At 35.6% G+C, this 25,316-nt stretch overlaps 2 protein-coding genes across 4 annotated transcripts; both read left to right on the forward strand.

Annotated features, from left to right (window-relative positions):
- The first annotated feature begins 330 nt into the window (after positions 1 to 330).
- Positions 331 to 10,433, forward strand: ptpn2a (protein tyrosine phosphatase non-receptor type 2a). 2 transcript variants are annotated; one of them, XM_048152693.1, is made up of 9 exons: positions 333 to 581; positions 1,596 to 1,686; positions 3,568 to 3,668; positions 3,973 to 4,071; positions 5,919 to 6,056; positions 6,152 to 6,361; positions 6,511 to 6,684; positions 8,099 to 8,286; positions 9,091 to 10,433. In XM_048152693.1, the coding sequence occupies exons 1-9, from the start codon at positions 525 to 527 to the stop codon at positions 9,281 to 9,283; spliced, it is 1,251 nt and encodes a 416-aa protein (XP_048008650.1). In that variant the 5' UTR covers positions 333 to 524; the 3' UTR covers positions 9,284 to 10,433. The 2 variants fall into 2 exon arrangements, with proteins under 2 accessions (XP_048008652.1, XP_048008650.1); XM_048152695.1 differs by lacking the exon at positions 3,568 to 3,668 and having other exon boundaries at positions 331 to 581.
- A 1,538-nt stretch (positions 10,434 to 11,971) lies between these two features.
- cep76 (centrosomal protein 76) lies at positions 11,972 to 24,531 on the forward strand. Of its 2 annotated transcripts, none has more exons than XM_048152691.1 (12): positions 11,972 to 12,367; positions 14,711 to 14,869; positions 14,984 to 15,068; positions 15,920 to 16,144; positions 16,561 to 16,746; positions 17,073 to 17,170; positions 18,558 to 18,686; positions 18,796 to 18,984; positions 19,114 to 19,280; positions 20,083 to 20,416; positions 23,730 to 23,947; positions 24,138 to 24,531. In XM_048152691.1, exons 1-12 carry the CDS (start codon positions 12,305 to 12,307, stop codon positions 24,274 to 24,276), a joined length of 1,992 nt encoding a protein of 663 aa, XP_048008648.1. In that variant the 5' UTR covers positions 11,972 to 12,304; the 3' UTR covers positions 24,277 to 24,531. The 2 variants fall into 2 exon arrangements, with proteins under 2 accessions (XP_048008648.1, XP_048008649.1); XM_048152692.1 differs by having other exon boundaries at positions 11,973 to 12,367; positions 14,987 to 15,068.
- The last annotated feature ends 785 nt before the right edge of the window (positions 24,532 to 25,316 follow it).

The following is a 25,316-nucleotide window of genomic DNA, read 5'->3' on the forward strand; positions in this document are numbered from 1 at the left end:
TCTCATGTCATGAGAGAATTCAGCTAACATGTAATATTCATGATATAGTTATGAATGTCATGGACTCAGTAAAGAACATAAATAAGATAAGAAAATAGATGATAAAATTCTTTGGTAGTAGTACGCGGTTCCGAATCCAGCATAACTTGTCGCCATCGCGACGTAAACAACAGAAGAGTGAGTGAATGAATCATATAGTGAAGCGATTCAAAAGATTCGAGTCACTGGAATGAATCTCCACTAGCTGAGCCGTTGAAGAAATCAAGGCAGCCATGTCGACTCTTGCAGACAGAGGGCGCCGTTTCTCGCTCTCCTCTCTAGTACTGGCACACGGAAGTAGCCGATGGGGGTGCTGAAAGTGCTGGTAATTTTATCCTCTTTGATGAGGGTTAACATCGTACTGCACCGTTCCTCTTGCCGTTTTCAGGGGATCATGACAATTTCTAACAATGGAATAGTGACCCCTCGTTCGATCTCAGACGACATTTGATTGAACCATTTTCCGTTTGAATAACCCCGAAAAAATGGACCAGGAGTTTGAGAACATCGATTCATCTGGACAGTGGCAAAACCTTTATAATGTAAGTGATAGTTTTATTTTGATACATTTTATTTAGGTTTAATATGTGTCGCTGTTAAGATGAACGTTTGGGACACCAGCTGTATTTTGCCCTGGTAGATTTGAAATGTTTATCTAATAGTCCTAGACAAGTACTCGGCCCGTGAGAACGACTGAGTAATTCAGCTTTGCTTTACCGCGCATGCGCGCAATACCGAGAAATACGGTCCACATTAACTTGCTGCCTGCTGCTAAATCTGAAATAATCTTCTACTGTGAATCATTTCAGCTCGGATAACCTGTACGTCGGTGTTTTATGGTTTTACAACAATATTCAATTATATTGGTTAGCATATGTTTCATTCTTGTCAAACAAAATGAATAGTCAGCGTATTATTACAGCAAACCATACAGCGATTTGCCATATATCAAAATAACTTGGCTGGCAGCAATGTGAAGTGCATGAGTGGTCATGTCACAGTGCGGTGCATTAGAGCAGCTCACTTGGTGCTTCCTGTGAACACGTGGGCTGTGTCTCAACACCTAGTGAGCTGTTTACCTAGACAGCATTTTAAGACATCACTGATTCGTGATGGTTGTTTTGGGAACCATAGGAGTTCCCAGTCCTAGCATCCTAAATGCCATCAATTTTTTTTTTTTTGCCACATTTTAAACCCGTGCGTGCGTCTATAATGCCTAACATGCTGTCAGGTTAGGGAGCTTACGAGGTTTTGAAACACAACCATGCACTGATATGTTTCTGAGAACTGACGAGCACTTCCCAAGAACTGAAGAACCGAAGCTGTCAGTTCTCTATAACTCAGCCAGATAGTCATGCCCAACCCCCCTTATTTGACTAGATATATTATCGTTTTATGTTCCTTTTTTATATTTTAATTACGCTCCCCCCTCCTTTTGCCATTTGTTAGAATTATTTTAAATATTTATTATTTATTTTAGTTTATTTATATATATTTTTAGGGATGGCTCTAAGGGTTTTCACACTGATGTTTGTTATTTTGTAATCTCTTTCTAGGAAATCCGTAACCAGTCCCAGGAGTGTGCCTGCAAAGTGGCAAAGTTCCCAGAAAATCACAATAGGAATAGATATAGAGACGTCAGTCCCTGTAAGTGTCTTCCATGCAAACCTTTTTAATAATGTTTCACTTATTTTGTAACCTTGCCTTTAAATGGATAGTTCAGCAAAAAATGTTATCATTTACTCAGCATCATGTTACTGTATGTGAACTACAAAAGAGGATGTTAATCAGAATAATAAACTTTCATTGTATGGAGAAAAAAAAAATGCAGTGAAAGTGAATGGTGACCTTTTATATTGGATATTCCGTAGAGGAAAGACTATAGATTTTAATGACATGAGAATAGGGATGCATGATTATGACAAAAATCATTAATTGTCGATTATTCCCTTGAAATTGTAATTGCGATTTATTAATTACGATTATCACAATTTACATTGAATGATGTTTTGAATAGCTTTATACCATTGTTTGAAGCAACTGCATGCCATATTTCTATATGAAAATAGACAAGCTGAAAACACTCTTCCTGAAAAACTTTTATTGTTTTTCTTTAACATTTAGCCTCAAATGTCAACTATGCATTGGTTTGGTTTCTTCTTTAAAGGTGCAATATGTAAGATTTTTGCAGTAAAATATGCAAAAACCACTAGGCTATATTTTGTTCACTTGAGTACTTACAATATCTTTTTACAATATCTTCTCTTCTGACGCCTGTCAGTTGCCTTAATACCCGCGTTACCCTCAGTTTCCAGTTTTATTTTGTAGAAACCATGGAAACACCAAAGACATTTTAATATTTACATGTTTTAATAGACAAGGGAACAACTGTTTGGTTACATTTATAGACAGAAAACTAATTATTATTATATAGCTGAACACGTTTAGTCTTATTGCTTAAATCTAATTTTCTTGATTTTTTGCGAGTACCATGCTTTACCATGCCTCAGAGAAAAACACTATTTCGTCAAATAGCTAACATAGCATAATCAGATGCAGCTTTATTTTTAGTAACAGTAATACAGCATTTTCTCCATCATACAATATGTTTTAAAATTATTTGCATGCCATTTATCAACACAAGCATCCAGCATTTAATATGATATTCTAAAATCGATCTATCTTACTGCAGTGTGCAACAAGTGTCTAACAGCAGCCACCGAGTGAATGCACAGAGTAACGTTATAACATAATTTTCAACACACTCAAATGTATCTAATAATAAACAGAGCTGCATTACCTCATACTCATGACCGGAAAAGCGGAAGCGGCGCCGGCGACTGTGACATAATTCCAGTGCTCGTGAGGCGTGTGTTGCGCAATCGCTCCAGCTCCCTCGTTCAGCTCCCACAACACTCGGTCCTGCTTCATACTTCATACTACAGTAACGTTAATAATCCCATCCATGAACATGATTTCTGCCCGAGTCCTATCCCGATTCTTTTCCCCTGGCTTGTGAGGTGAAGACCACACGTCCCAAGATTCCGTGCTCAAACTTGCCGTCATCAAGCTATGCCTTTGTGTTGAATAGGCCTCTAGCGACCTCTAGCAGACATAAATCTTACATATTGCTCCTTTAAATAAAAAAAAGTAAAAACATGCATGGTATTATAATGTTATACTAAAACTAAAATTGAAACAAAGGAAAAAAACCTCAAGATAACCTGTAAAAAAAAAAAAAAAGTAAAGAAAAATGCATCTTAAGCACAGTGGACTTTTTTTTTTTGTAATTGCACCTTTGAACGATTACATAATTGTGGCACCCGTAATTATAATCACGATTAGAAATTTGATTAATTGTTCAATCCTAACATGAGAGCGAGTAAATTATATCAGAATTATCTTTTTTTTTTTAAAGGTTATTAAAATAAAAGCTTTTTGCCGTAAGCTTACATTGTAAGCTTACACAAATGTATGCTAACAGGTGTGTTTCGACTCTGGCTTAATAACCTGCATTTTTGTGTTAAGATGATCACAGTCGGGTGAGATTAGAAAATTCAGAAAATGACTACATAAATGCGAGCCTAATTACCGTGGATGAGGCCCAGAGAAGGTACATATTGACACAGGTATGACAGTAATGGAAAAAGTAAGTCCACTGTTTGCATTTTGCTAACTTACACTGATGTCTCATGTGACCTAAAAACACATTTACATGTGGTTGTTTTTAACAAACAAGTCTTGATTTACACATTCCCCTGTTTTTATTGAATTTCTAATGTTTAGCATCATGAATCCTACCTTTTTAACAGCTTTTACAGCCTTTTGTAGAACAAAGTCTCTTAGATTGTTTACATTTCGTTTGCATTGGCCAGCTTGTTGAATTTGTTTACATATTCAGTAATGTAATTGCAGTTGTTTCTGTTTCTGCAGGGTCCCCTGAGGAACACTTGTGGTCACTTCTGGCTAATGATTTGGGAACAACGTTCCAAAGCAATTATTATGCTTAACAGAGTTATAGAAAAAGGCTCGGTGAGTGAACACATCTGACATTTGTTATTTCCCTTGTTTTGTTATAGACATGTACCAGTAAATGGTAATGTTATATATCAGTAACACGTTACAATAAGGTTCATTAGTTAAACATTAGCTAATGTATTAACTAACATGAACTAACCATGAGCAATACATTTGTTACTGTATTTACTAATCTTTGTTAACGTTAATGAAATTACAGTTGTTCATTGTTCATGTTAGTTCAGAGTGCATTAAAGGATTAGTTCACTTTCAAATTAAAATTTCCTGATAATTTACTCACCCCCATGTCATCCAAGATGTTCATGTCTTTCTTTCTTCAGTTGAAAAGAAATTAAGATTTTTGATGAAAACATTCCAGGATTTTTCTCCATATAGTGGACTTCAATGGCCTCCAGACGGTTGAAGGTCAAAATTACAGTTTCAGTGCACCTTCAAAGCGTTCTACACGATCCCAGACGAGGAATAAGGGTCTTATCTAGAGAAACCATCACTCATTTTCTTAAAATTTTTTTATACATTTTAACCATGAATGCACATCTTGAACTAGCTATCTTCTTCTTCTCTATTTGAATTCCAGCAGTGTAGACACTGCTAAGTGTATTACTGCCCTCCACAGGTCAAAGTTTGAACTAATTGTTAAATACTTGCACTAGCATATTGTATATGACAATTTAGTTCAAACTTTGACCTGTGGAGAGCAGTAATACACTTAGCAGCATCTACACTGCTGGAATTCAAATAGAGAAGAAGAAGAGAGATAGTTCAAGATGAGCATTTATGATTAAAATGTATAAAATGTTATTTATTTATTTTTTTTTCGAAAATGAGTGATGGTTTCTATAGAGTAAATTATCAGGAAAATTGTATTTAAAAGTGGACTAATCCTATAACTACTGTTAACTAATGAACCTTATTGTAAAGTGTTACGAATATATATTATAATAAACATGCACAATATTGTTATACAATATTGTCATGCTCAGTATTGTCATAGGCACATCAAAATACCGTGAATAATTCCTTATTATAAATAATTTAGAGTTTAAGGATGAATTTTAAGGGTCCGTTTACACGCCGCTGTTTTTAACAAAAAACTGAAAACTTTTTATGTGTTTTAGGCATTCATTTACACAACAACAGCGTTTTGGGGACTTAAAATGCAAACTTTTGAATATGGGTTTTAAAGTGCAAGTTTATGAAAATTATGCAGTTATCGTTTCTGTGTGAACTACAAAAAATCGAGAATTTTTGAAAACGGTGATGTCATGGCCATGTGTGTTATGTTTACATCTCTACAAAGTGACATCAACTACTGGCTTGGCAGCATAATACATTGTTTTTTTGCGTTTTCGCGGATTCGTGTGAGCAGGGATAGTTTTGACAACATTGTCATCTGTACGTGAAAAACGCAAAGGAATAACTTTTCCATTTTTAGTACAATAGTATAATTTTAGTAGTATAATTTTCGTATAAACGTACCCTAAGAATATTTCTGAAGGATCATGTGACACTGAAGACTGAAGTAATGATGCTGAAAATTCAGCTTAGACATCACAGGAATAAATTACATATTAAAATAGAAAGCAGATCTTTTAAATTGTAATATTTCACTGTATTTTTGACCAAATAAATGCTGACCCCAAACTTTTGAACAGTAGACTAAATCTTACCCATTGTTATTTTAAATAATTGTCATGAAATCTGGTAGTATGTTGATAAATAGTAATGGATTCAACACATAAGCAGATGTGGATTTGCTTGCTTAGAGAGAAAAAAAAAAAACACACACATTTTCAACAGTAAATAATTTTGACATGAAAGTTTTTGTTCACGCTGAACAGGAAAAGTGTGCGCAGTACTGGCCATCAAAGGAGGAGCGAGACATGGACTTCAGTGACACTGGGTTTATGGTGACTCTGGTGTCTGAAGATGTCGAACCCAATTACACAATAAGACTATTAGAACTTCAAAATGACAAGGTGTGAATGCAATTTCAAATGATCACATCTTTGAAAGCTTCTCTAAACAAGACGTGAAAAATAAAGGTCGTTTCAATATTGTCCCATCTGTTTAGACAGGAGAAACCAGAGAGATCTACCATTTTCATTACACAACGTGGCCTGATTTTGGTGTACCAGAGTCCCCAGCATCATTCCTCAACTTCCTTTTCAAGGTTCGAGAGTCTGGCTCTTTGGGGCCAGAGAACGGACCTGCGGTGGTTCACTGCAGTGCAGGAATAGGGCGGTCTGGGACCTTCTCATTGGTTGACACCTGCCTTGTCTTGGTGAGACTGCAGTTACAAAATAGTTAATGATTCTCAAGGTTTCACAGCACATCATTCACTACATTGTAATCATTTCTCAAGCCGTTATCAGGTATAATATATGGCGTGTACTGTGGAACTGACTTTTAAATGTCCTTTTCTATTTGTAGATGGACACGAGGAAAGACCCTTTGTCTGTAGACATACAAAAGGTTTTGTTAGATATGAGAGAGTATCGAATGGGTCTTATCCAAACCCCAGATCAGCTTCGTTTTTCATACATGGCAGTCATAGAGGGAGCAAAGAGCATCCTGAGAGAGTCTACTCTACAAGTATCAAACATGGTGCGATTTTTCATTTTTATATTTGATTTAGAGTAGTATAGTAATAATCAATGTTGCACTTGAAAAATAACACACTCTTTATTTACAGTTCTGCTCATATGTTTACATACCCCTTGCAGAATATGCATTAAGAGCCGGTCAGTGAATTGGATGTACTTATTTTGTCATCGGGGAAGCATGTAAAGCTTCTAAAGCATCTCATGCAGCTTCTAAAGGGCAGTGCTAAATGGGAAAATAAGAAAATGTACAACCCACGGCTCTTAATGCGTCGTGTTGCCATCACCTTTACCTAATGGCTGTCTATGAGTCCCTCAGTTATCCTCAGTGTGAGAATATGGATCTCAAAATCATACAGACACTGTTGAAAAAGGTTTGAATATGCAGAAGATGCTAGAAAATCAAAGAATGTGAGGAACCTGGAGGATTTTTCTGAAAAACGGTGCAAAGCAATGGTCTCATAAACAACTATCACAAAATATAGACACAGTCGTTGATCGTCCAGGTAACAATTCACAGTATTAAGATTCAAGGGTGTATGTGAACTTTTGAAATGGTTCATTTGTGTAAATTCAGGTATTATTTTGTCTTGTGGGGACTATATGTCAACATCTGTTATGTGAAACAGCTTATTCTGGACAGTACTAAATAAAATAATATGCGTATTTTATGATCCTTCTTATTTTGTTAATATTATTAACATCTTGCATATTCTGCAAGGTGTATGTAAACTTAAAGTATGAGCAGAACTGTATCATTTGCATTGTTACATTTTATGTTATATTATATTCCTAAAAAATACACTAGCATTCAAAAGTTTGGGGGCAGCAAGTTTTTGTTTTTATTTTTATTTATTTATTTTAATTATATTCATACCTTCATTCAATTGATGAATTGATCAAAACTGAGTGGTAATGACATTTATAATGAAAGATTTCTCTTTCCAGTAAATGCTGTTCTTTTGAAATTTGTATCACAGTGTTCTCAGAAATATTAATAGCACAACTATTTTCAACATTTACAATAATAGGAAATGTTTCTTGAGCACCAAGTCAGCATAACAGAATGATTTCTGAAGGATCATGTGAGGTACACTGAAGACTGGAGTAATGATGCAGAAAATTCAGCTATTTCAATTGTAATAATATTTTTGATTTTTTACTGTATTTTTAATCAAACAAATACAGCCTTGGTGAGCATAAGAGACTTCTTTCAAAAATATGAAAAACCCCAAACTTTTATAATGGAAGTAGCTTTTGCCTTTTTTGCATTACTGGTTCATTTCAAATGGTCTTGCCGTGTGACTTATAATTAGAAAATCGAATATAACGTGTCACACCACGGGACACGTCAGCTTTCCAGAAGTATTTCATGTAATGTGTTTGTATCTCTAACTCTAAACCTGTTTTACTGAAAGCAGAAGCAGCCTAAAGAATGTCAGGAACCAGAAGCTTATTTGGTTTCATCTTCTCAAAGCCCCATCTGGAGTTCAGAGAAACACAACGGACAGTCTGACTCTTGTACGGAACCACAAGATCCAGGAAGAGAACGAGACAGGATAGAGTCACCAAAGGAAGAGCGGCTTACAGAGTCAAAAACATTAGGGTAAGAGAAAGAAAGGGGGGGAAAGTAACATTTTATCTAGTAAACAGATAGCCGAGTTGTTCTACGTGAATTGTAACAACAGTGTTAGACTGAATTACAGAGTTGCTTAAGAGCTATATGTACATATATGTAGCTATATGTATAAGATACAGTCAAACCAAAAATTATTCAGACATTTTTTATATTTTTACTAGTGGGTGCAGGACACTATAGTTCATTTATGTAAGTGAGGATAGCAAAATAAAGAAAACTGTGACATATCATACCCAAAAATTCTTCATACAATGGACTACCAGTAAAACTGATAAAAATTTGGAAACAAAAATTATTCAGACATTTTGACCTGACCATGTTTTGCTTAAGTGTTATCTGACATAATTAAGATTAATTTTTTTCTGACAGTTTAACTCTGAGATCTTGTCATATTTTATTACCATTTTTTTTAAAACAATAGTGAATAAACTATTAATGAATGAAATGTTCAAGGTGTCTGAATAAATTTTGGTTTGACTGTACATGCTCAAAAGTTTGGGGCCAGATTTTTTTTTAATTAATACTTTTAATCAGCAAGGATGCATTAAATTGATCAAAAGTGACTGTAAAGACTTTTTTATTTTTTCAAAAGATTTATATTTCATTTATATTATATATATATTATTTACAGTATATATATTAAAATATAGATTTGAAAAAAAGACATGCATTAAATGATATAGTCCAGCTCATACAGTAACATTGCTCTTCTTTTTTTTACTTATTAAAAAAATATGAAGTAATTAACCTTGTGTGTTTTGTTTCTTCCAGCGTACGCAAGCGGAACCGTGAGGAGCGAATAGCCAGCACAGCACAGAAGGTGCAGCAAATGAAGCTGAAACTGAGCGATTCGGAAAAAAAGAAAGAGAACTGGCAGTTCTGGAGACCAATTCTCCTAAATGTCGGTGCTGGTGCCGCCGTAGCACTAGGACTGTGCATGTGCTGGGCCTTTCTGTCCCAGTAATGCCATTTTATCCAACAGATTCCTCTTTTTGACTTTTATTTTGCCCAGGGACCCAAATTATGGTACTCATATTAGTAGGTGCTTGGATGTTTTTAGATAAGGGACAACATGTAGAATGATCGTGTTTACAAGCATTCAATCCGGGACGTTCTACATGATTTATTGAATGTTTGTGTCGTGGTTATTACAGTGTAACGAATGATGTAGTTACATTGTAACTGCTATTGTAATTCCATCATGGTAAGTTCTCGAGGCCTAGCAACTTTCACTGTACAGTATTGTGTCTCAGTTTATCTGTGGAGCAATGTTAAATGGTATGAAAGCTTGTTTCCGCCACGGAATAAAAAAGAAAAAAGATAGTTGTGAGTTTAATGCACAATTCTGACTTTATTCCTCAGAATTGACTATTTCTCAAAATTGCAACGTTAAATTTCGCAATTCTGACTATTGTGAGTTTATATTCCAATTCTGAGAAAAAAGGGCAGTATGCTGGATTTAATCTTTATCAGAATTGTGGCTATTTCTTAAAATTGATCACATTTCTGGCTTTTTCAGAAAAGTCAATCGTGAGAAAAAAATTTCTCAGAATTGCTACTTTAAATCTCGCAATTCTGACTTTATAACTCACTATTTTTATATCACAATTCTGAGAATTGTGAGATAAAATTTTGCAATTGCAAGGAAAAAGTCATTTGCCAGACATAAACTTGCAATTGCAAGTTCTAAAGTCAGAATTGCGGGATATAAAAGTCGCTTTTTCACTTTTTTATTCCCTGCCAGAAACAAGCTTCCATAAAATAGATCCCCACCGGTCCAACTGAGTCAGTTTATTAAATGCTTCTGTCTTCAAGTTTCCACATGGATATTCATAGGGTGACTCATTTGTTTCAGTAGGTCAAAGCCCAGTGAGTTTCCGTACATGCACATCTCAGGATCTTCTAGTAATAAACTGACTGTAGATTCAGCCAAATGTAATAAGTGGTCTGGTTTCCACTTTCAAAATGTACATAGTAAACTCTTTACTAAAGAAGAAATATTGCTGTTTATTTGTCTCAGGCATGCTTCTCTCATATGATCGATGGACGTGGGGAGAAAAACTGATGTATGAGTGCGAATAAATGCAGTTTGTGATAGATTTCACATGATTTCAGTGCAGTGTCAGACCTGTTATGTTTAATTTTTAGGCGATGGATGCTAAACTCAGCCTGTAGCGATTTATTTTTGCCTCCAAGGATCAAAGTTTGATTCCAGTTCCCATTACCTCACACTGTTCATTGTGGGTTTAATGCCAATTACTTAGCAGAATCAATGGGAGTCAAATTAGATGTCTCTTCCTGCCATGTTTCCAGGAATTGATCCAATATTTCCAGAAGTGGCTAATGGTGGAGTGGTAATTTCATTCCATCTAGCCAAGTGACCAACCGGGAAAGACCGATCCTTTTTCCTCGCAGCAGACTCTTGTCACAAGTACGGGAACATGTCTTGTTGGAGCCAAGGGATGACCTCTTAGAAGCTAATAACAAGGGTTTTTAAGATAAAGGAAAATGGTTCCAAATATTGCTGTGCAAATGTAATTGGGTACAATTAATTGAAATCTTTCTTTTTCTTTTTTTTTTTTAACCTATTTGTAGTCCTATAACCAGGAAAAAAATATATTTTAGCAGCAATAAGTCAAATGCATGGAGAAAAAATACAGAGCATTATTTAACTCTTCAGAGAAGGTAAGATAGAGAATAAAAAAATAATAGTACAGAAATATTATTGTTAATATAAAATCTTTTATTGATTTCATAAGTTTATTTCAGTTCAGGGTTTCAAATTACATCTTAAGTTCAGCATTATGTATACGAGTTGCTTGAGTTAATCTTGACATTTAAAATAATTAAGATTAATGACATAATTTTGTTTTTCTGAGAATTTTATTTGTTAATAAAATATTGTACAGTTCTAAATTTAAAACATTTTCAAATTTTTTCTGTCATGTTACAGTCAATCCAGAAGACTGAAAATGCAGTCGAAAACTATTTTAGTTTTTATTATTATTATTATTATTATTATTATTGAATAAATATTAACATTATACACTTTCGTTCAAATGCAAATATTGAACATTGTACAATTATGTATAGAAAAACAGAAAAAGAACGTGGAAAAAAAGAAAAGCAACTAGTTAATAGTAGATAGATAATAATATAAAATAATAATATAAAAAAATCAGGATAACTACAATCGTGTATAAAAATATCAAATATTTTGTAGAGTCTATAGCTTTCCTATTCAGTGTCTTGTGCAAATATACTTAAATGAACAAAATCATAAAGTTGCAATTTTGTTAGTAAACTTGCATTTATGAATGTGGAATTTTGTCAAAACTATATTATTTTTAAAAACCAATTTTCATCCTCTTTCATCCTATTCAGTGAAGCCAAAAAAGTAGGCCCATTTTGCTATAAAAAGTGAGAGAGGTCTTGAACACACTGAATATTTCATGAAGCTCTGAATGTCACACCACAATATAAATGAAGAAGTACAATGCCACGCTAAATGTAAGGTGGTTTCATGGCAGAAAGTACAAGTATGGAATATGTCAAGTATTCTTTTCAGAACTACAAGATCCAGGCGCCGAATTCTCATGACGTAATTTCCTAAGTATGAAGGGGCCTCAACGCTGTGCCTGAATTAAACAAAAGAGTTTAGTATTTCCTTGAATTTCAGAATTCGTAAAACATTAAAGCTCACGAACGCCATCATTTGTTAAACGTAATGTACTTCGCTTGTTTTTGTTTTACAGCGTTTAGTGTATTTTAAAACCGCAACTGCAAATATACACAGGCGCTGTGACGACAGATTCCCGCTTGCCTTTCCGCCAGGATTTAAAATGTCAGTAGGAGGCGTTGACATCGAGCAATATAAATATACAGTATGTAAAATAATCCCCGCATTTGAGGCAGACTTTGACTTCAAATGCTTAGTTATAAACCTGTAGTTTAAACTCTTGTGTCATTTTCAACGCTCGAAAACATGTCCCTGCCACCAGAAAAAGCAACCGAGTTAAAACAAATAATTCATGACCATTTAATCAAGGTAAGGTGATGATCTGTTTGGTGTTACTTACAAATCATGACGTGTGAGCAAATTATTTATGTCAAAAACCATTACATTCCTGTTTTACATATCAGTTTTTTACGATTAAAGTAACTGTAAGTTAGTTCTACAAGCAATAACATTACGGGTTTGTTTTCCGCTGCCTTGTTTTTATTTTGTGCTGGTGTTTTTGGGTGGTTGTTATGACTACCACCCATGCTATATTTCTATATTTTCTACTTTTGTGTAATTACTACGCGTACAGTGTAGTTAATTTAAAACAAATGAAATGGCTGTTCTTTTAAAAATTAATTTGTCACGCCGCAAGAGGCTAAAATGTGATTTTAAAAAGTTTCAACATAATGCATTTTTTCTTTAAAAAAAATCAAAATTTAAGTGTTTTAGCTTTTAGTATGAATATGTTATCATTAATGTTATGAAGCTGGTGTGTTCCAAAACAATGACAAAATTCACATTTAGGAGATATAAGCATTCAAAACTTAGTCTCTCACTTCGGCTAAAATGGATCATGGATTTTCATGACATCACATCGCACTTCAGTTTCTCATCAATATTCTGTCCAATCAAATGCTCTCTAGAATCTGAAGTCCCGCCCCCTCCTACACTATAAACAGACGCTGAAGCTGTGGCTGAAATCAGTCATTTGTTCCCACATTTATTAGTTTCAACATGGTGAATGACACATAGTGCACTATATAGAGAATAGGGAACGGTTCAGACAGTGTAAATATGCTTTACTTTGACGTGAAAGTCGTCCGTTTTCGCGTTAGTATAACGTGAACCGACACAGTGCGAGCACAGTCTGCTCTGGTCCAGAGACACGAGAGCACAGAGCAGATCATATCTGCGAGACGGCTCAGACCACAAAAGATATCGGACCCATTTAAATTCTGCACAAAATGCTATATTTTACAGTGATATAGAGGAGATTAGGAGGAGAAACGGTTAGATATTAAAGGATTAGTTCACTTTCAAATAAAATTTTCCTGATAATTTACTCACTCCCATGTCATTCAAGATGTTCATGTCTTTCTTTCTTCAGTCGAAAAGAATTTAAGGTTTTTGATGAAAACATTTCAGGATTATTCTCCTTATAATGGGTTTCAATGGACTCCAAACTGTTGAAGGTCAAAATTACAGTTTTAGTGCAGCTTCAAAGGGCTTTAAAAGCTTGCGCTGTATGTCCTACACCTTCCCTATTTTACTTGCGGAAAAAAAACGAAACTGGCACCACATTCATTCTGTAAGTAGAATAGGGAAGGTGTAGGACATACAGCGTAAGCTTTTTGAAGAATACGAAAGTGAAGAATACTCGTAAGGCGATCATTTGTGTTCATAAAGCATATACATTTGTATTTTTTTAGAAAATGACCAATCGTTTCTCTAGAAAAGACCCTTATTCCTCGTCTGGTATCATTTAAAGCCCTTTGAAGCTGCACTGAAGCTGTAATTTTGACCTTCAACCGTTTGGGCTCCATTGAAGTCCACTATAAGGAGAATAATCCTGGAATGTTTTCATCAAAAACCTTAATTTCTTTTTGACTGAAGAAAGAAGGACATGGACATCTTTGATGACATAGGAGTGAGTAAATTATCAGGAAAAGTTTATTTGAAAGTGAACTAATCCTTTAAAAGGAAACAGAGGCTTCACTGTATTAGTGAGGACTAATATAGTCTTCCATTGATTTTTATATCAGGTTAATGATATTTTCTATCACCTAACCAACCCCTACCCCTAAACCTACACATCACATAACTTTTGCCATTTTTTGCATCTTAGAAAAACACAGTTTTTAGTATTTTATTTATTTATTTTTTTAAGACAATGGGTTTACCGGGACACGAAGGGTCCTGCCAAACCGTGTTTACGTTGTAATACCCATGTCATTATATATATTTGTGTCCTCATAAATCATATATACAAAAAAAAACAAAAAAACACACACACACACACAATTTTGTTTATTAGTGAGGAATAATTACAAAGACTTCCATTGCTTTTACATCAGGTTAATGATATATATGTATAAAATGTATATATATATACATTTTTTTTTTTTATCCCAACCCCTACCTCTAAACCTTACCCATTACAGAAACATGTGCAAAACACTAGATTTAAATATAAACATGTTTTGGCCAGTGAGGACCAGTAAAATTTCCTCACTAGTCAGTTGTCATAATATTTCACTATATAAGTGAGGACATTTGGCCCTCACTAGCATAGCCAAACCTGTACACACACATATACCTGAAACTTGATTTTAGAAAAAGAAGGAGAAAAAAAAAAGTAATGTTATTTGTCAACTAACCCATTTTCAGATGGATATCCATGGTAAGATTCGTGATGTTTTAGCGGAGACAGTGAGGGGTGATGGGCACCATGGACAGCACTCACTCTCTGAGGAAGACTTCATACATGCGCTCCAGCGGAGGGGAATCGTGGATGATGTGATGAAAGACCTCAACTTTACAAATGTGGTATGAATATTTAGATTTTTGAACATGTATTACATACATTGAGATTACAAAAACAATGCATCCTCACCAAAACACATATTTTATACCTCTTTAAATGACTAGTTGGTTTCTCAGCAGGATGTTTCTCACACTGAAGCTGATACTGTGAACAAGTCTGCGACCCGTTTTGTGGACAAGAACATCACACAGCTGAAGACAAGTGAGTGCTTAAAGAGTCATCATTTACTCACCTTCATGTCATTCCAAACCCACAAGTCTTTTGTTCATCTTTAAAACACAAATGTAGTCATTTTTAATGAAAACTGAGAGATTTCTGTCCCTCCATTGAAAGTCTATTCCACTAAAACTTTGGCACTTCAAAAAGTTCATAAACGTCAAGCAAGTAGGGTTGAGCTTCTGTTTACCATATTTGATGTGCTCTATGCATGTGCATTGATCAATGTTTATATGCGAATAAAAGCCTAAAGTAAATCTGTTCATCATATAAAGCAGTTGTGTCTCTTCAGAACACTTAAATTGCTTTGTTCAGATGGGTTACTTTTACAATGTCTTTATGAAGTTTTAGTTGAATGGACTTTCAACGGAGGAACAGATTTCATTAATAATCAGGTTTCATTAAAAATATCTTCATTTATGTTTTGAATATGAAAAAAAGTCTTGAGTAATAGACCTTTGTCAGGTTAGGCGCCATATTGAATTTAACGAATGAAAACAAGGCTGTGAGGGACTTACAAAATGGCACACCACTTTCAGAACTGTTTTATAGGGTTTTTGTCTACTGAAAGTCATCAGCTTAACAAATGGGATGTTGTTAAACAACAATACAATCCATTAAACACAATGTACTTCTATCCATCGCAGCCTCATCTTCATTCCTGCCAAAAAGTAAGTAAGCCTCTGCCCTGACTAAGGTCTATTGATATCACTTTCATAATAGGGAAAAGAAGCCTTCTGTCTACCATCTTTTGTGTCCTACTGAAGAAAGAAATGGAGGCTTAAATGACTAAATTGTCATTTTTGAGTAACTAACCCTTTAAAAACTTTCACCAGCTAACATCAGTCCACTACGGCGATACCTCTACCTACAAGTTCTGGGTGGTAAGGCTTTCCTGGAACATTTGCAGGAGCCAGAGCCTTTACCTGGTCAGGTGTGCTCTACATTCACCCTTCATCTCCACTTTCGCAACCAGCGCTTCCGCTCCAAACCAGTCCCATGTGCTTGTGAACCAGACCTACAGGAGGGCTTTCTTCTGGAAGTCCACAGAGATGGCCCAGGTTTCTTATGCAACCCTACTTATACTAGCAGCATAATTCATTTCAAGAACCTTTCATGTGTTTTACCTTTAATGATAAAGATAAATATATAGTTTTAAGAATCATTCTAAATGCAAAAGAATACCAGAGTCCACACCACAGCTATAAGGATACGGCACAGAGAAACAATATCATTGGAATCACTTTCACAATGATTTTTTCCAGCTGATGAATGATATAAACATTGACAGCCAATCAGAATCCATCCTGCTTTAAAGAGTTTGAGTATTTAAAGCGGCAGACGACATAACTGCTGCGCATGCTTATAATAAACAGAACGATACTGTGCATTGGTGTGGACGCTGATATAGTTATTGTTATAGTTATTCTTGGTGTGAACAGACAGGCCTTAACTCTGTGGTATTGTTGTGGTACAGGAGATGCTAGCAAGATGGCTGATGCAACCACCATGTTGTCCATCTGTGATCCAGTGCATATGGTGCTGATTAAAACCGACACATCTGGGGACACAACACTCGTTTCTTCTTATTTTCTTGACTGGCGAACAGTTCTCAGTTCTCCCAATGGAAAAAATGGTGTCTCAGTAGAACTTCTAGGAGTGGGTAAGCAAAAGTCATATTATTAAAATGATTTCCTTTAAAAATAACAATTCTGTCATCATTTACTCATCCTCATGTCATTCCTGTATGACTTGCTTTCTTCTGTGAAACACAAAAGAAGATATTTTGAGGAATGTTTTGTCCATACTTTGAAAGTCGGTGGGGTCCGAAACAACGTTGGACCCAACTAACTTTTATTGTATGCACAAAAACAGTTAAAACATTCTTCAAAATATCTACTTTTGGAGAATTTTCATTTTTGGGTAAACTATCCCTTTAAGTTGTTAATCCATGTGCTTATACGTGTGCTTATGTTTTTTTTTCTTCAGGCAGTGAATGTAAAGTACCTGTTGGTGTTCTGAATCTGAAGTTGGAACTGTATCCTCCCCTTACTGAGACCCTGAGCCCTGATGTCATCACCACCCAGGTGAATCATTTACTATATACATGCTTCAAATTTATTGATTAGCTCCAGTCATAACTGGATGTTAAATGAAAAAATAACTTTATAAAATTCACACACTACACTAGTGAGTACATAGTGCATAAGTGCATAGTGTATAGTGCGTCATTAGGAACGCAACCTAAAAGTTCATCTTTGTAGAAACAGCAGTTCTACTGCTAAAAGGACAATTCAGACAATGAATCAAATGTTTCTGGTTTTAAATATTCTGAAATGTCTTTCCCCCTAGACTTCCATTGTATGTGCATTACTGTAAATATGATTTATTGTGTCCTTCTCTCTTCTTTTTCTTCTTCTTCTGCTCCCAAGTCTATAGCAGGTCATAGAATTGTACATAGGATGTTTCTGAAATTTGGCACACAAATAGAGGACTGTCTGAACTGATAACAGCAAAATTGGAACCTTTAGCTCAAATCTTTTAGTGCCACCAACAGCTTAAATGGTTTCAATTTCCACACAACTAGATTTTCCGCCATATTGAAATTGAAAACAAATATTCTTCTCTAAATTTGGCTCAGATCATCATTAGAGCATCGAACAATACCCAGTTTTTTGTTTTTTTGTAATATACACATTTATATAATATGTATACATTTATATAAATATACATTTATTATTCATTTAATTACTATAAATGTTCATATTTGAATAGCTAAACTGAGTGATTAAATGTCTGTTGCAATGTTTATGATGAAAATAAATGTAAACAGCCTCAATTCCTTTTCACCTCATTTATTCATTTTTTAATTGTCTTGCACTACTGTGATGTGCAATGACGAGTGGATAAATTACCCTCTCCACTTGCTGTGAAGTGATCAGGAAATGCCCTGTGACTTCCACTTTTGCAGGGCACTTACGGTTAAATGGAGCGTACCAATAGACGCCATATTGAATTTAACAGATGAAAACAAGGCTGTGAGGGATAGACTTACAGTCTTTACAATGGTATGTACTGTATAAAGGTCCTAGATCACATACTGTAACTTTCAAAAGTATTTTATATAGATTTATATTCTGTTTTTTTTTTTTTTCTCTGAAAGACTTTTTGTCAGCTGGACAGTTGGTATGTTGTTAAACAACAGTACAATCCATTGAACACACTATACTTCTATCCCTCAAAGCCTCATTTTCATTCCTGTCAAAAAAAGAAATATGCTACTGCACTTTTCCACAGTCTGCTATTTGTTACTTCTTTTTTTTCCACTTTAACCCAGAACATTCCTAGTATTTGCTCTCTAAACATCATTTATCCATCAACAAGGCTTTCTAATTCTCATTATTTCTCTATTTTCAAGGTTTGTCTTGTAACAATTTGCCTAAATTAGAACGTTTTTGAACGTTTTTTTTCCAGCAATCCCTGGAGAGACAGAAAACGGCAGAGAAGGAGAGGCTGTTTTTGGTATATGCCAAACAGTGGTGGCAGGAGTTCTTGGAGATTCGACCCTCACACCAGTCCAAACTTGTGAAGATCTTTGCACAGGTGACCTTACTGAGCACCTTACTGGTGAATGTTGATATAAGTATATTGGTGATTTATGCTTGTGCATAACAGTTTTTAATTCAGTATTTAATACTTTTGTGTTTTCCAGGACGAAAATGGTGTGAACCGGCCTGTATGCTCATATGTACGTGTACTGCGTGCCGGAAGGTTGCTTGAGAGTCCGCGGCAGGCGGCGCGTTTTGTTAGCCTATTAGCTCAGGAGAGAGCGCCTGTGGTAGGAGGAGGAGTCAGGCAGGAGCAGTGGTGCTCAATGATGGCATTTCTGTGCAGGAACAAGGCAAGACATCTTGTTAAATGCTGATCTAACACTAAGAAATTAAAACTGTAGGGTAAAATATTAGAATGTACTGTTTTTGTGAACATCGACTAATTTGATTGCATTTATTAACATGTTTTTTGTTGTCAGGGTGACTGTGAGGATCATGCCACGTTGCTGTGTAGTCTGCTGTTGGGATTTGGACTGGATGCTTATGTATGTGTGGGCACCAAAGCCAAGAACATTCCACACACCTGGGTCTTGACCTGCGGTACAGACGGCTCCATCACCTTTTGGGAAAGTTTCACTGCACACAGGTAATAATTCATATATTTTAATTGTTCTTACCTTCTAAACTGCCCATAACATGGCTCCAGACTAAAAAAAAAAAAATTTAATTATATTTGATTAGATATTTGTTAACTAGCAGTTGAACAGGTGTCCCTAATAAAGTGGCCAGTGAGTGTGTGTATATATATAGTATTTTTGAATTAGCTTTTATTTTATATTTTATATTTTCATTTTTAATTTTATTTTTAGTTTGTTTTAATTTTCTTATGTGCTTTATTTATTTTGTAAAATATTTGTTTAGCTTTAATTTATTTTTATTTCAGTTTTAGGTTTATTAATTTTGCTACTTAACTTAGAAATGAGAAATTTTATAATAAGATTTTTTTTTTTTTCATCTAAAATGTGTTATTTTATTTCAGCTTTATTTCAAATAATGAAAATGTTTTAATATTTATACTTTTATTTAACAATTACAAAAGGGGTTGTGAATATGTATCTTTAATTACAAGTAACAGTTTCTGGTTCTTTCGGAATTAGGCATAAACTAATTTATGCAGTTCGGTGAGTTGTGAAGTTGGTAATTAAATAAGTTTGATTCAAATGGATATCAAGTTTGTGGCTGTTTTGTGAAAATTGAGAGATTCATTAAAAAGAACTGTTCATAAAAGTAATTTGTAATATCACGCTGTTTGTTGCTGCACTCAGTAAACACTGTTAGTCACTCTAAAGATGTAACATAAGTAAGATATGTAAGATCAACAAACCTCCCTGTTAATCTGTTGATATCTTGCTTTAAGACAAGCTTTCCTGCTTTATTTTCTGTACTAGATACCTTCACAGACCAATAGACCCAGATGCTCCTCCCATGGTCCCCCAACCAAAACCGACTCACCCTTACCGGACACTCGGCTGCGTCTTCAACCACAAGACGTTCTTGGCGAACTGTCAGCCATCAGATGCTGTGGAGCTGTGTGTGTTTGACTTCACAGACGGCTCCCGCTGGAAGGCCATGAGTGAGGAGGCTGTGAGATCTGTATGTGCACCCGGCTCCACCTCCTCTCTCCCCCCGACTCCTCCTCTCTGCTCCCCTTCTCTAGTGCCCAATGAGGCCAGCAACCAACTGGAGCTGGAGATGCGCTACCTATTAGCAGAGCATAGGAAGGTAATAAAAACACGCATGCACAAGCAACCTTTGACACAAAAGCAACTTGCGTAATGTGCATTTCTGAATACAGTTAAAGCGAACTTTAACCCCAAAATGAAAATTCTGTCATCGTTTACTCTCATGTCATTCCAAAATGACAAAAAACACCAGTAAACATACCTGCAAACTAGTTGCTTTTTGGCGAAATTCGCCATTTTAAATCAAAATATGTAATTTATGTGAAATTAGGGTAAAATTGCAAGCACAATAAACTTGACAAGAATTGAAAATGGGCTACTTTCCAGGAGACTGGAGTGAGACCATAGATAGACGTCTCTTCATAGATAGATGTTTCTCCAGGTGATGTGATCTTGGTGCTCTTAGTTCACTTTAATGAAAACTACCCCATGATTTACTCACCCTCAAGCCATCCTAGGCGTATATGACTATATTCTTTCAGATGAATACAATCTGAGTTATTTTAATAATCACCCTGATGCTAAGCTTAATAAAGTAAAATAACTAGCTTTCAGCCAAACGACCATAAGGATTCTACTTGCATTTAGAGCTTAACTTACGCAACATACTACTGGTATTACGCTACGTCATGACGTACTGCGCTACGTCCTACATTATACAACGCGTAAGTTACTCTTTAGACATAAGTAGAATCCGTTTGGCCGGAGGCTAGTTATATTACTTTATAACGAGTTAAATACAGATATTTGTCTTACACAAACGCATCGCTTCACTTCAGAAGGCCTTTATTAAAGGTGCAATGTGTAAAATTTGGGAGGATCTATTGACAGAAATACGATATAATATACATAACTATGTTTTCAGTGGTACATAAAGACCTTACATAATGAACCGTTATGTTTTTATTACCTTAGAATGAGTAATTTCTATCACATACACCGCGGGTCCCCCTCAATGTCAAGTCGCCATTATGCGCCGGCATGTTTCTACAGCAGCCCTAAATGGACAGACTGCTCTACAGAGCACGTTTAGTCACTATATTGTTGTTCTTCTCAATCGTTTGTGTTTTTGAAGGCAGCTTGCGCATGAAGTAGTAGTAGTAGTTAGTAGTCGTCTGGTTTATTAGAAGCAGAGACCGTTCTTTGTTAGAAGTAAGAAGAAACCTCATTGCTTCACTGGCTAATGTACTCAGTCGATGACATATTTGTCTTGTGTTGGCCAGACGGCCACCGTAGCTTCTCCAAAAGGGAGGGGTGAGCTCCGCTGGTTGCAGTTCGCAACCTCACTGCTAGATGTCACTAAAATTGACACATTGCACATTTTATTAACCCCCTGGAGCCGCGTGGAATGTGTTTAAGGCCCCGATATACTTTAAGCGAAGTTTTTTTTCGTTCTTCGTTTAGGGGTAAAACAAAGTTCGAAATACGTGAGCAGCGATATATTGTAATCGAACATCTGACACCGCCCACACTGCTAAGAGTGACGTTAAGATGAATATGTAAATATGTTCTGTACACTTTCCTCTCAGTAACAAAATAAACACAACAAAAATGAGAAAACGGCAAGCATTTTTATAGAGAGCATAGAAAGCACAAAGCATCTGATCATAACAATGGTGTGTTAGCACGAGCTCTGCAAATTAGCTATCCAGTCACGTCACATTTATTTATATAGCACTTTATTCAATAGATTGCTTAAAAGCAAGCAGCTTTACAGTATCTAACATGAAAAGCAGTGTCAGTGCCACATTCATCAGAAGCACAACTTTTTGTACTATAAAGCGGCTGTTTTCACCCGCGGAGATTTTACCTCAACGAACTCGAGTAATGAAATGAGGTCAGAGAGAAGGGTTCCACGTGAAAGAAGGCGGAGCCTCGCAAACACATCCTATTATGTTATCGTCACGGACTAATGGTAGTACGAAGATGTTTTACACCTGGAGTGAACTTTTCCTGAAAGTTCACTTTGGCAAGCCGTTTCGAACTCCCAAAACGAACACAAAAAGAACTTCGTTTTGGCCTGATTTTGTTCGAAATGACGTCACATCAGTTCATTCTTCGATTTCGTTTGAAGTATATCAGGGCCTTTATGATAGATGGATTGTGCACTTTTTTTGAGCTTCAAACTGGTGGTTTCTGTGCACCAGGGTGATTTATTAATATAACTCTGATTGTGTCTGAAAGAACACCTAGGATGCCTACATGAAAATCCCTCACCTTTCGGCAAAATCGCCATTTTGAAACCAAAATAGGTGACTGAGTTTGGTGAGTGATGGTTTCAAAAAATGTAATATTTTCTGGTATATCTAAGTTAAGTTACCCAGGAGCTCTGTTGACATAGACTTAGCTAACGTTAGCTACAGCTTGATGAATTGAGTCATTGAACACAGCAAGAGAGAACACAACGTTAGCCAGCTAGCTAAAGCTCCGGTGGAAATTTATTAGCTAACGCTACCGTTTTTGAGGAGGTAGATTTTGAGGTGAGGGGACTGACAAGGCAGAAGGTAAAGAGGTCCACCGTTCTATCAATAAGCAGACCTGCCAACCTGTACGCAATTTGCGTAGCGGATACGCATTTTGACTTCAAAGTACGCTGGTATGATTTGTCACTCTAAACTACGCAAAAACCTGGTGACGCCACTTTGCACGCGCAGTCCTCAAATCAAGCAACAGCAAAAAAAGAAGAGTTCGACCAATCATAGCGCTAGGTTCTTCCCCCAAATAGCAAGTGGGGATGATTGACAGACGCGTAAAGCTTATCATTAAAAAGAGACTGAAAATCGACACCAATAAAGATTCCGGCTTGATCCCCCTTCATAATACTTACTAAGGAGGCCATAATAATTTTTGACTCATGGCTGAAATTTCAGTTTCTCCAGCTCTCCCCAGGTTGGCAAAAAAGCATCTCAAAATGCATCAGATTGATGCTTTAAAATATGGAATATTTAAATATTTCTTCGAGGGGAGCATGCCCCCGGACCCCCCTAGAGGGGTAATATCCTTCTCACCTTTTTCACCCCTGACCGTTTTCATGCCTGAGGATGGCTTGAGTGTGAGTAAATCATGGGGTAACTTTCATTTTTAAAGCAAATTAATCCTTTAATTTTATGTTCAGTGGAAGAAAGATAGTGACTTTTGAGGTTTGGAGCAACATAAATATTAGTGTCTTCTTCTTCTTCTTCTTCTTCTTCTTCTTATTATTATTATTATTATTATTATTATTATTTAAATCTCAGTTTACCACAGATGTACAAGACTACTTTCTTGCAATTGAAAAACCAGCAGGAAACTATGGCTGACAGATCAGCTTTTTAACATGCTTTTGAAATTACTAAGTGGATATCTATCTGTAGGATCTTGGTCTGGCAACGGTCTGGGATGATCACCTGTCATACCTGCTGTCAGCAGCGTTGTCGGCGTATGAACTAGAGCGCTGTACGGGTGTGTCATGTGGAAACGAGGAGTTTCAGGATGCTGTGAGAAGGGCAGTGCCCGACGGACACACTTTTAAAGGCTTTCCCATTCATTTCTTGCACCGTAATGCACGCAGGGCATTCGCTACCTGCCTCAGGTACCTTAACAAACAAACTGAGCTACCTTTAAATGTCTGTTTTTTAACTGATATGTATTCAAACGAAAATCTGTTTAGACAAGTACTTTTGCAATTTCGTTTGGTGCTGTTCTGCAGAAATCAAACACTGCAGCTGTAACAAAGACAAGCAACTAGCATCTACTAACTTGTTCTCTTATGTATCACTCAGGTCACCGTTCTGTGAAGAGATTGTTTGCTGCCGAGGGGATCATGTGCGACTGGCGGTGAGGGTTCGTGTTTTTGCTTATCCAGAGTCAGCTTGTGCTGTTTGGATCATGTTCGCTTGCAAGTACAGATCTGTGCTGTGACAGAAAGCTGCATGATCATTCACCTCAGGTTTACAGAATTCACAAGCCTCCTAAATATCTGCTAGGTTTAGAGTATTATTATGAGTTTTGGAATTACATGTATGACTTGTTATATTATCTGTGCTGCTCATGTATGTTCAGTACAACAGTTTGTGTGTGTGTGTGTGTGTGTGTGTGTGTGTGTGTATATGTGTCATCTGTTTTAATATGGTATTTATGGATATATTTTTCTAAATAAATTTTATGATACCCCTTTTTTTGTCTTTTGCTATAATAATTAAGGTGTTTTTTTTTTTTTTTTCTCTCCATATTTTGGAAAGAAGTGTCTTATGTTCACCAAGGCTGCATTTTCTTTTAAATCAAAAATACAGTAAAAATACAAATATAGTAAATTATAATTACAACTTAAAAGAACTGTTAGAATGATTTCTGAAGGATCATGTAGCACTGAAGACTGGAGTAATGATGCTGAAAATTCACAGGAATAAATTACATTTGAATATATAATAAAACAGTTATTTTAGATTTTTATCTTACTGTATGTTTTATCAAATCCAGCCTTGGTGAACATAAGAGACGTCTTTCAAAACATAAAAAAATAAAATAAAAAAAATTACGCTGAACAATTGACTGGTAGTAGTGTATGTATATTTTTGTATTTTGTGCCATCTCAAACTTTTAACATTTTTAAAAATGTTGAGTGGATCAGATTTAATATTGCTACGGAATAGGATTAGGGCCAAGCAATAATAAAAAAATAAAACCATCTCGAGATTAAAGTTGTTAAATTTCAAGAAAAAGTCTAGATAAAATGTTGAGAATAAACTCGTAAAATTACGAGAAAAAAAACGTTAAATTTCGAGAAAAAAGTCGAGATAAAATGTTGAGAATAAACTCGTTAAATGATGAGAAAAAACTTGTTAAATTATGAGAACAAATTCGTTAAATTATGAGAAAAATGTCATTACATTTCGAGAAAAAAGTGTATTCTCGTAATTTAACGAGTTTATTCTCAACATTTTATCTTGACTTTTTTCTGG

Source organism: Megalobrama amblycephala, linkage group LG13 (assembly GCF_018812025.1).
Source record: "Megalobrama amblycephala isolate DHTTF-2021 linkage group LG13, ASM1881202v1, whole genome shotgun sequence".
NCBI classification, from domain to species: domain Eukaryota; kingdom Metazoa; phylum Chordata; class Actinopteri; order Cypriniformes; family Xenocyprididae; genus Megalobrama; species Megalobrama amblycephala.

Bases quoted from the DNA above. Each gene is read 5' to 3' on its own strand.
- ptpn2a (XM_048152693.1), top strand. From the start codon at position 525: ATGGACCAGGAGTTTGAGAACATCGATTCATCTGGACAGTGGCAAAAC. The intron at 6,057-6,151 runs GTGTGAATGCAA...CCATCTGTTTAG, and splicing joins TAGAACTTCAAAATGACAAG to ACAGGAGAAACCAGAGAGAT. The intron at 6,685-8,098 runs GTGCGATTTTTC...TTTTACTGAAAG, and splicing joins CTCTACAAGTATCAAACATG to CAGAAGCAGCCTAAAGAATG.
- cep76 (XM_048152691.1), top strand. From the start codon at position 12,305: ATGTCCCTGCCACCAGAAAAAGCAACCGAGTTAAAACAAATAATTCAT. The intron at 19,281-20,082 runs GTAATAATTCAT...TTTCTGTACTAG, and splicing joins GAAAGTTTCACTGCACACAG to ATACCTTCACAGACCAATAG. The intron at 20,417-23,729 runs GTAATAAAAACA...ATCTATCTGTAG, and splicing joins TATTAGCAGAGCATAGGAAG to GATCTTGGTCTGGCAACGGT.